Genomic DNA, 11,670 nt, shown 5'->3' on the forward strand with positions numbered 1-11,670 from the left:
CTAATATTTTTAATGAGTAATTTCATTGATATTTTACAGTAGTAGATTAAATTAAAATAATAGCCAAAAAAAAAAAAAAAGTTAATATCAATGAAAAGATAGATTAAGCACACTTTCAACAAGATTAAGGCCGTGTTTATTTCACCTTATTTTCACTTATTTCAAAAAAAAAAAAAAAAAAAAAAAAAAAAAAAAGTTCAGATAAGATAAAAAAAAAATAAGTTCAGATTAGAAAAAATAAGTTTAGATCAATTCATCATTTTATGTGCAGTTTTTTATCGCTAAGTATCTTTAATTTCGTAATGAAAAAAATTATGAAAATTACATATTTATAAAATACACATTATAACGAATCTAACAAGACCCCACTTAATATATTTTTTCAAGTATAGATTATCATATATTTGAGGTCAAAGTTTGGTCAAATTTGACATTCAAATCTAAACGGACCCGATTAGACCAAATCAAATAAGTTCAAATAAGCACAAATAAGGTGAACCAGGCTTAAGTTCAACAAAAACATGAATCCGGTTATGCAAAGGTTCGGCAAAAATTAAGTTAAACAAAAATAAGTTAATCACATTGCCTAAATCACATTAATCACATTGGTAAGTATTAGGAGCAGCAATTGCGCAAAAAACACTAACCTTCTTCACCTGGAAGAACACTTTACCAGCCTCAGAGAATAATCATACAGTTAGATCCTACGAGAAATGTGAGGCTCATTTTCACCCACTTCAACATCAAGGTGTGAAAAGTTTTCCATCTGATATTCGAAGCAACGAATGAAGCCTCTTTTTCTACGCTAATTTGTGCTAATTTCCCTAAAGCATCATCCAATCTACTTAAATTGGAGGAAAACAAAACCACCCTAATACCATATGACTACTCAACTAGCAGAATTGGGATTCGATATATCCTCAATTACACCTTTACCATCCATGGCATCAAAGTAGAAGAAATTCTTGATTGGCTCTCCCTTGCATGATATAGCTTTAATGACTTCCTAAGATTGGAATGCAAAATTTATAGAAGAATATTTAGAAACGATAATGATAACTGTACTGATGACCAACTAAAACAGTCAAAAGAAGAATGATTTATTTAGTTACCTGTCCAAGAATCCCGCCAATAATGGCACAAACTGGAGGGAACTCCAATTTACCCAGCAGCAATCTCTCAAGGAGGGAATCGGGAATTTGAGATTCATTGAACGACTGTAACAGATAGAAGAAGTTAACATTACAAATTGGCAGATCATTACAAGTAAATGAGACTTCTAGCAATCTAGCATACCTGTGCTTCACAGAGTTCCTTCCTTAGCTTCAGAACATCAGGAAGATCAGCAAGTGAGATTTCACCAGAAGTACGTGCCTCTGACTCCTCGAACTTTTCTATGACTGACCAGTAGATAAAAATGGAAAAAGATATAGATATCAACAAACCTCAACATCTCAAAGTGGCAAAGAGAAAATAAGCTACAATCTTTGTTTGGCGGATAAAGATGGGAGTAATAGTAGAAAGTCGTCGAGGATGTATTTGGATCAAGGAAGCTCTTAAATATCTCAATTTATAAATCTTACGGAGAAAGCAAAAGGGCTGAAGCCCTTCAGATTTCATTTTGTTTTCTTGGCAATGAAAACAACCCTCAAACAACATAATTTTGCTTGAGATAAAGACCCATGTATTCCCACCTAAAAAGAAAAATTCATTGACTATTTCCAAAAAATCAAAATAGCTCAAACACCTCAAGCCTTTTTTATCTATTATTATATCATGTCAATTAAAACACTCAATAGTCTCAAACAACTCATGGACATACATGACAATAACAAACCAATACTTGCACACAGCCACAGAGTGTGGAGGAGCACATCGACAGATTTTAGTACTTATTCAGAAATGGCAGACCAGTTTGGCTTGTCTCAGAGTCCAAATATATTCACTTTCAGCTACAGACGCCTAATACTAATCACCAGTGCCCAAAAAGAAAATGAAGAAATGGATGACTGACACAATTTTAGTTCTATTTCACTTAACACACGGTATCCTTGTATATGGTTGGCTCCGAGTGTAGATATCTCTCAAGTCAATTGAGATTTGAAAGCACCTCCTCCTCAGCCATCTCTTCATTGAAAGGGTCTTTTAAGTCATAAAAGATCCATTCATCCACTCACTTATCTCCTGTCAAGAGTCCAGTCTCCTAGACGTGTCTCGCAGTCAAAATCTCACATTTTGACGGCATGATTCCACATTTAAGTACATCTGACAAGATTAGTTGACCTCAGATGTAAGTATGCATCTCAAGGTGTCCATCTCCAACATCAACCTTGTCAGCAGAGAAGGTTATGAAGGAGCTAAAGAGTGGGGGTGGGGGTTCAAAAACACGTGCAGCTATTATTGATTGGAATGGGTGCCAAACATATGAAAGCTAAGCCTATCAACTACTTATTTGGCAGTCTTTTACTGGGTTGTTGAAAAAAAAATTGCTTGCCAAAAACATGTGGCATGAAACCTAAAAGAAAAGAATGAAAAGTTCAAAGCTTTCAAGCACAAACAATATTATGCTTTCCAAGGTAACTTCAAATAAACCATACCATTTTCTTTCTCCTCATCATCAATCCTTAGCCTCCCTCTCTACCCATGCCAGTCATCACAAGCTAAACTGCAACTATCATCACCAGATACATTCTCTGGAACCGCCAACTTTATGGATATTCTCATATCAGAATTTAAGGCTTCAAGACCAGTTCAAATGGAAGGAGCTCGGACAAACAAGCTATTTCCCAAGTTCCAGGACAACAAATCCCCTCCGTTCATAATCTTTATTTTCTTTAAACATCCTCTTGCTGAACTCCGGGTGAAACAGACTATCATCAGGTGTCGAACAATGGCACTCATTGAAATTGTGCATCAAATATGCAAGTGTCTTGTACATAGGTTTTTCACCATTAAGTGTTTTATACATAAGCAGTAACACAAGTGGCTAAAAGATAGCTGGTAAATTGCTACTTGCTTGGCAACCCAATAATATGGTCAGTGAATATTTTCATGAGAACAGGCAGTGTATTAGAAGTAACAGGATCTGCTTGTATTGTCATTTATAAGTCAAAAAGCTCTCTTGGATAATAGAGGTCAGGATTCAAGAATAATATGTTCCTTTGCCAAGGTAAAGTAAAGAACAGATGGCCTATAAATAGTAGATTTGCCTTTTTTTTATCCTCATCTAGGCGAGGCAATAGATGCTACAATATGATGTATTGTCCTGCCAAAGGGAGAGCTATTCTAAATTGGCCTTTGCACCTCCCTTCAAACCCCAAAATGAAGGCCATTCAAATACATTAAAGACTAATCTACTTAAACTCATACATAAAAATAAATAAATAAATAAATACATAAAATAAAAGGCCAAAATATGCTAATTTTTTAGTAAAAAAATAAATTAGCTGAAAGGAACCACAGCTATGTTTGTGTGGAATGTAACCCACAGCATAAAGTAGCAATTGTAGCATAAACAATTAAGAAAGAAGCATAGCAGCTGAAGACCGTATGGCAGGATTTGGTAAGAGGGTGAAGCCAGACCTCAAAAAGATAAATGACAGAAAATTCGACAAGGACAGAGAAAGCCAAACCCCAGCTACCCTTTTCACCTGAAAAAAACTGTGCTCGAGCTGATGCCAGGTAAGAAATTAAAAATTAATTATCCTACACCCAAAATAGAGAAACTTCAATGGGAAAAATGTTTTGTGTTTGAAGATAATAGAGAAGAAATTTTCCAAACAAACATATACTACTATCTTCCAAAAAACCAAATGCCTAAAGAAAGTACACATAAAGAGTACTAACCCAGATTTAATTGACAAATCAAAAGGTATTCTTGACGACTAGAAGTTGCATGCTGGAAAAAGTATTTAGATCCTAAAAGCAACTAAACACTAATAACAAAACCAGCAAGCCTTTATCAGTCAGTCCATAACCAGTCAGTGACAGATTGCCAGCCATAAAAGCCAATCCACACATCACAACAATGAACAATAACAGATCTAAGTTTTCTGAGTGTAAGATGAAGAAGAATGGGTACAACAACGACAGCATCTATAAAAACACAAAGTAAAAGCCAAACAGAAAAACAATAACATACCTCTCATGGCAAAGAAAAGTTTGGAGACTCGCTTAGGAAGATTCTTCCATGGTACTGCAATCGCTTCCTGCCATAAGAGACATCTTAATAATGAGTTACAACATTATTTCATGATACCAAAATTTCTGACCCTGGAGCTGGAACAGGGAAGAGAAGGTAAGAAACACGAATCCACGTTTTCTAGTGCTTAGCTGAATGGTTATTGAAGCATACCGCAAAACTAGGATACTGCAGGTGGCATTCAACAGTCTCATTGACCTGCTTCTGCAAGGATAAAGAACAGCACCACTTACAGCAAATTGAAGAAAAAACAAGATACATATATTAATAATAAAAATAAAAGAATAATAATTAAAAAAAAAAAAAAAGGAAATTTGCTTATTGTTTCTTAATATGATTGAACCAACAACTTATTAACAAAAATACAGGATGGAGGTGGTAATATACTTCTATTATTTTTTTACTTGCAACATTTCTGATTTCACGCTTGCTAATTTATTATTTATATCAAAATTTTCTTTAATTATTATTAAGTAAAAATTATTTTTAAAAAAAAATTAATACTGAGAAAAATAATTTAACCTGTTAATATTGATACCTATTAATGAAAGTGACAATTACAGCAACATAAAGAAAATGGAAGAAAATCCATTCCTCATGAAGAACAATATCACTAACAAAAAATCTCTGTTTTTTTTTTACTTATTGTCATTTTCTTGTCTTTTTATAAACTAAATAAGCTCTAATAATAATTCAAGATAAGTTAAAACAAATAAAGTTCAGACTTAATCAAAACATTTCTGAGCAGTACAGAAAAAACAAGCCGAATAGAACAGAGACTAAAATGTTGGACTAGAACAGCATCAGCATAGGCAACATTTTCACACTCAATATAAGGCTAGTCTGACTACAGCCGAATCAGTTTGCATAACATAAATAACACTCATAGCAGTGACCCCTTTAAATATGACGAGTAAACACGCAATGACAATTTACATTTGCAATCCAAAAAGCAAGAGCTAACCTTTGTACAAGAATGGTCCTGCAGATCAACAAATATCTCACCACAAGAGTCACGGCAATCAACTGAATAGAATGCAATACGCTTCGACAACTTCCGGCATTTCTCATTGATTGCTTTCTGTAATTTGAGAGCACCAACAGGAGGAAGAAGAAGAAGAAGAAGAATGTATGTCAAGTGTCATCAATATTAAATGAAGGTGCAGAACACCTCAGGAAGCTACAAACTACACAGCAGCATATACAATGAAATATGTCTACTCTACCTTTGTACTTAGAGAGGAATTGCTGACTATAACAACATCAAACTTCTCAAAAAAATCTGTACTGAGACTTGACAAATCACCTGCAAGTATAAACTTTATTATAAACCTTCTCACCAGAAAACCTATATGGGCTATATCAATTGAAACTTTGAAGAGATACTTATCACTTGGAAATAACAAATGATAGTTGATACAAATAAATTAGTTTGGATAGTTAGTGTAGCTTACTTTTAGTAATCTCTAATATGAAGGCAGAAATCAGCAAAACCTTGTACTCAGAGAGACATATTATCCAATTCTCTAAATACTGACAAGATGCATGTCCAACAGTTTGCTTGGACAGTTGGATGTATAAGCTTGACTATAATCCTTAAAACTAATAGATAAACAAAATAAACGAAATAAAGGTAAACTTTCCATCATAAAAACTTTAAATAATTCGGAGAGTCCAAATAAAACAGCTATCCATTTTTGTCAATACGGCTAATCAGCAAGCTATGGCTCTCTTATGGAATAAAAACTTCACATTATTAACCAACAGTGTGTCTTTGAGAACTTGGATTTTAAGAGGTAAAGCCTGTTAAAGTGCAGAAAACTTTAGATGTTTAATAAGAAAATCCTCAAGTTATATTTGTACTATTTAGTTTTCCCTTCCAAACTGATGGAAATAATCTAAAATAATAAACTTTTTAGTTCTTCAATCAGCTTGTTATCCTCTTTTACAAGCCAAATAATAGAAGGCTATGTAAATTATTACTTTTCACACATAAAATTGTCAAACTAAAACTGATAATTTATACAGTTCTGCTTTATTACATTCCTAGATCTTTTAGAAAGGCCCTGCTACACAGCTACAACAATATCTGGCTACAACTCCGTCGCAAGCAGTAAGATAGCCAACAACCAAACACTTGCTTTACAAAAGAAATCATTTAGTCCCAAACTTCAAAAGTTAAAAACTAAGTGTTTTTTCCAAATTTCAATGAAAAACAATACAGTAACCAACAACAATTAAACTATAGAACTTGAATGAACAGAATAAAAGAGAGAACATAAATAAGGTATAAGGTATTTCCCAAATTGCATACCTTTTTCCACAGAGACATGAACCATTGGGTTGAAATCCTTCAAAGAGTCGCAACAAACCTCTGCTATAGAGCGCCCTGCATAGAGCTTCTCGTCTGGAGTTATTAAGAAGTTAGCATTCAGCGCTTCTTCCGTTACTGGACTATCGTCCACTAATGTAAGACTTCCAACACCAGCTAACACAATGTTCTTGCAGACCTGCAATGTACTCAAAGAAACACCAGCATATAAAATGTTTGTAACACCTTCGTTTTTTGCATCAAAAAAAATTTCACAAAGGATAAGAAAGAAACCTCAGCAACTGTTCCCTTCATCCCACCAACCAGCACATGGGCTTTACTCAGCCTACAACACAAAACCAATCAATCATCAAACTAACAAGCATTTATGTGTAAAACGCCAATAATCATTATCAACAATACAAAAACGCTACCTCCTCCAATAAAATGAACCCATCTTTAGAAGATCACGAAAATGTATTTGTGACCTTGGTAAGAACTTTCAATCCCTCACAAACTTGGACAAAACCAAGCAATTTTTCCACAAAAACACGCAATCTTACTTAAAATACCAGTAAACAATACATTATCCATATCACACAATATGAGTAGCTCCTTCATATGTAAACTGCAGATAATCATTTTACTTTGACAAAATGAACACACTCCTTCCAACAATGTTTTAATGGCTTTTACAAGCATATTTCAATTCCTAACAAAATAGCTAACACCTAGCAAATTTTGCACAAAAACAAGCAACTTTACTTGAAATTACCAGAAAACTATGCATATCCAAAATTATTACATGAGTTAAATTCGACATGATTCGAACAAATTTCTTAGAAAACATTTAAGTTAATCTACCAAATGTTAGTGTATAATTTTAGTTCAAACCATTACACAAAGCTAAGCAGGTTAAAATCAATCATAAATTATAAATAACAGCTACATTAATAATATAAATAAATTGGGTATACCTTCGTTGAGCATCAGCACCCCAAACCCTAATTTGACGATCATAAAGCGCAGTTTCTTGCTCCGTTAACGCATCTCCATCCATTTTTCTCAAAATCAACCCTAAAAATTACAACTAAAATTAGCCCTAAAATCAACGAATTTATAACAAAATTCATATAATTTTAACAATCAACGAGATCAAACTAAAAATTGCAGAAGAACTAAACAAAAAAATCAAGAATTATGGAAAAAAATGGAATAAAAAACTCACTGGATTAAGAACTGGAGAGAAAGTGTTAATGGGTGAGTGACGAATGAAATTCCAAGCAGCGGGAAGTGAAAGTGTGGGAACGTTTATTTGGTTGGGGTTTATTCCGTCTTTTGATGTATTCTACTTCAACGGGTCAACAACTACTTTTCGAGGTGTGGCTTTAGTTTTTGTTACTGGCGTGATGTCAGAAACTGACTCGATCTACTTATATCTAACCTGATTTGGAAGTGATTTGATTAAGATTTTGATCTGGATTAACACGAGTGTTTTATCGTGAATCAAACTTGGTCTAGACCCAACACATATAGAATCAGCCACATCCAACCTACTGACTCGAATTGACACCACTAATGAGTTCGCTAAAATTACTTAAGGGATGTTTGGTTCATTAAATTAAAATGGATATGTATGGAATCGCATACTATTAAGGAAGTGTGGATTCTAAAACCCATACTAGTCAAAAGTTGTTTGCTTTTACTATTGAAATGGATTATATGCTTCATTTATAGAATGAATGTGAATCTTATGAGGAGAGGTGAGTATAAGATTCATAGTTATTGGGAGAATCATAGCCCTTGGAAAATGATAGTTAAAAAGTACAATTAAAAAAAAAAAAAAAAGGGTTGGATTCCAACTCCATTCCAAACGATCCAACCAAACGACCCCATGAAGTGGAGTTGAATGTGAGTAGATATCAGATGCCAACAAGCAGGTATTATATGTAACTGTCAAAATAGTTTTATGGTGGATGTTCGACCAAAAAAACTAACTATCAAAAAAATAATAATAATAATAATTTTAATAATGAAAATTTAATATCTTTTGACAATCACTACTTCAAAAACTATTATGAAATAATAATATTTCATAAGCTAAATTGCTATCAAAAGTTGTTGAACGCACCCTATAACCATCAAAACTAGTGTGTACCCGGGCGATGCCCCGCGTTGCTAGTTTGTGTACTTCTTGCTTTAATGTAATAGTTATGCTCGACTATTTGTATAGTTAGTGTTACCTTTTTTTTTTTTACATCATATGTATTTTTATTTTAATCTTGTGAAAAATAAATGAATTATATTGTAATACACCGTATTTTTAATGTATTTTATAAATTATTTATTTAACTATAAAATATATTTTGGGTCAAACTATTTTAATTATTGGATTATAGATAAAGCAAGTATTTATATTTGGGTCAACAAGTATTTAATCCAAATGTAGCCATCTTTCTTATGAACCCAATCACCGTATTTTTACTTTTGGGCCACCTATTTCAACATTTAAAGTCCATGACTATATGAAGCCCAAACCTACACTAATTACCCTACACTATTTATATCTACTAGATCCCCAAAATTTCCCACACAAAAAGGTTAGTCTTATTTTCTTCCTTTTTCTCTCCTCTTTTCATTCTAGCTATTTTGATGATTTTATTTATGGGTTTTGGTTTTAATTATTCAAAGTATGTTTGATTAGTATCATAATTATGTTTTGATGATTAAAGATTGTAAATTTTAAATAATAAAGTGTTTTATTTTCAGATTTCATAAAATTATAAGTTAGGGTTTTAAAATTATTAAAGACTTGATTTTTAGGGTTTTTATGAACAATTGATTTAGGGCTTTTATAGTAATGATGTTTTGAAATTTTGGTGATTATAGCTACTTATTAGTTTAACTTACTTCTAGATTATTTTGAACACATAAATTCGTGTTTTAATTTTTAGATTCTCGTTCGTTAATATTAATCCCGTTTTAATCCCGATCAGGTTCTAAACTCATCCGATTTTGACAAAAAAGTAGTGTTTTCCATGTGGAAACAACGTTTTAAGAAAGACTCATACCTTTGGTAGTGAGCACCACCCTCTCGTGGCCAAATTCAGCCTCTAAGTATGATTTTTGGGCAGTTTTTGGTTTTTAACGAAGTTTTTTTAAAATTTTATCCTTGAGTTTAAAGGGTAAGAGATAATTTAATTTTTCTATGGATAATTTAAGTATGAAGATGTATTTTGATGAAGTTTTAAAGTGGTTTTTGATTAGTTTAAAATGCTGGAATTTTATTTAAAGTAGTATAATTGTGATTTTAATAAAAGGGTGTGATAACCTATTAAAAAGGAGTTTAATTAGGGGTTTTTAAATAATTTTCAGATTATTCTAAATAGTTTAAAGTGAGTTTAAGTTGCTGAAAATTGTGTATACAAGAGTAATTAATTTAGTATTATTGTCCCTTATTGTAGGAGACTTGATTCGGGAATTGTTGTAGTATTTTCGGCCACTTTATGGGCTTAATTGAGGTACGTTCGCGTACTTAGCATATTTGATAATGTAGAATCATGCTAGGTTTGGTTTCAATCAATTACATGTAGTATCATGCTAAGGTTTATGTATTAAATTGTGAATTATTAGTATTGGTGATTGAATTATGAAGCATGAATTATTGTGATGATCTATGGATTGGAAATTATATTTTTGGCATGAGTATATGGACTACATATTTATTTATGGCATGTTAGAGAGCATGTTTAATTAAACTAATTATTTAATTATGTTTGGAATATTGAAAAGGAATTTTATTATAGTCCATATAATTTTTATTGATGCATTAAGCATGAGGAAGGAGCTATATAAGTGTCTATGTACACAAGGAATAAATAGTATGTTGGTGCCTTTGTGCACTTAAGGTGTTTTTAACACCGAGGGATAGGATTGTTGGCGCTTTATGCGTTTAAGGTGTCTTTGACACTGAGGTAGATTAAAAAGGGTTCAACATTAAATATTATGTGGTCACTAAATATTCAAGAATTAAATTGGTATGTTTGAGTGATTGAATTATTATTGATGATTGAATTGTTATGCTTTAAGAGTCATCACCAAGTTTAATAATCTGTAAATAACGTAAAGTGAAAGAGATTACGCACCAAAACTCTTGGAACGTATATACCTTGAGTATGAACAATGGGGGGAGTTATGAGGTTTTATATTTAACCATAACTTCTAATGGAGTACAAGACGCTGTATATTCCTTTTTATTATTATGCGCTGGAATTCCGCCACCAATGTGTGGCATAGGTGTGCTGGCACGGTTAGCTCCCGTGTCAGTGAACCTCAATTTATTGAGGGAGGTTTAAGTGGAAACCCGTTCGATGCGTAATCAACGCTAAATGAATTATTTAGTGTCCAGTTAAAGTGTCTTGTTGTTTGTTGTGTGTGCTTGTAAACAGGTGCAATGAGGTAAGCATGTGTGGTGCTAGGAGTTGCATGTTAGTGTGTTTAAATATGCTTATGTACTCAGCTTTGCTGATTGTGTGTGTTGTTTGTGTCTGGCTATGTCTTTATCTTGGCCCTACGATGATCCATTTTAATGGAGAGTAGTGGGGGCAAGTAGAGATACTCTTTTCAAGTATTGAGGCATGTTCATGATGAGGCATGAGTGAAGAGAGAATTATGCTAGTTTCCACTATGATGTGTAATAATTATGCTTTGGATGTTTTATTTTATTACTTGTTGGACTAACGCTATTATTTGATTGTTCGGTTTTTGAATAAGGGCCCTAAGTGGTTCCAAGTTGTGGTGGATTTTATTTAACTTTGGTTTTGTTGATTTCCAACTTTACTTTCGTTAGTTTGGTTTTTAAATTGTGTTTTGGCTTTCAAGTCTTCCGCTGTGTATCTTTGATTGTTGCCTTAGCCGTTTTCACGGTGGCGGTAATGTCTTAGATATTTCTAAAACGTATTTTTAAGAGGGCAAAGTGTATTTTAAAGGAAATGAATTTCTAGGGTGTTACAAATATTACCTCTAATTTACTTAATAAATGAAAGGAATATTATTATATTATGTGAAATTTGAAACATTAATAATAGTTGGTTGAGATGGTAAAAGTATTACCTATATATATATTGGAGGTTATGGGTCCGAATCTTGTTAAAATTAT

The 11,670-nt window shown here is 32.8% G+C and overlaps 1 protein-coding gene across 2 annotated transcripts; it reads right to left on the minus strand.

Moving 5' to 3' along the window:
* Positions 1-558: 558 nt before the first annotated feature.
* Positions 559-7,847, minus strand: LOC145594630 (SUMO-activating enzyme subunit 1B-1-like). 2 transcript variants are annotated; one of them, XM_081650957.1, is made up of 11 exons: positions 7,741-7,847; positions 7,490-7,589; positions 6,807-6,858; positions 6,516-6,711; positions 5,428-5,507; positions 5,166-5,282; positions 4,355-4,405; positions 4,142-4,208; positions 1,297-1,400; positions 1,113-1,217; positions 559-1,006 (listed from the first exon to the last, which is right to left on the minus strand). In XM_081650957.1, the coding sequence occupies exons 2-11, from the start codon at positions 7,570-7,572 to the stop codon at positions 890-892; spliced, it is 972 nt and encodes a 323-aa protein (XP_081507083.1). In that variant the 5' UTR covers positions 7,573-7,589; positions 7,741-7,847; the 3' UTR covers positions 559-889. The 2 variants fall into 2 exon arrangements, with proteins under 2 accessions (XP_081507083.1, XP_081507084.1); XM_081650958.1 differs by having other exon boundaries at positions 7,490-7,602; positions 7,741-7,790.
* Positions 7,848-11,670: the final 3,823 nt, after the last annotated feature.

Source organism: Chenopodium album, chromosome 19 (assembly GCF_948465745.1).
Source record: "Chenopodium album chromosome 19, dcCheAlbu1.1, whole genome shotgun sequence".
In the NCBI taxonomy this organism is placed as follows: domain Eukaryota; kingdom Viridiplantae; phylum Streptophyta; class Magnoliopsida; order Caryophyllales; family Amaranthaceae; genus Chenopodium; species Chenopodium album.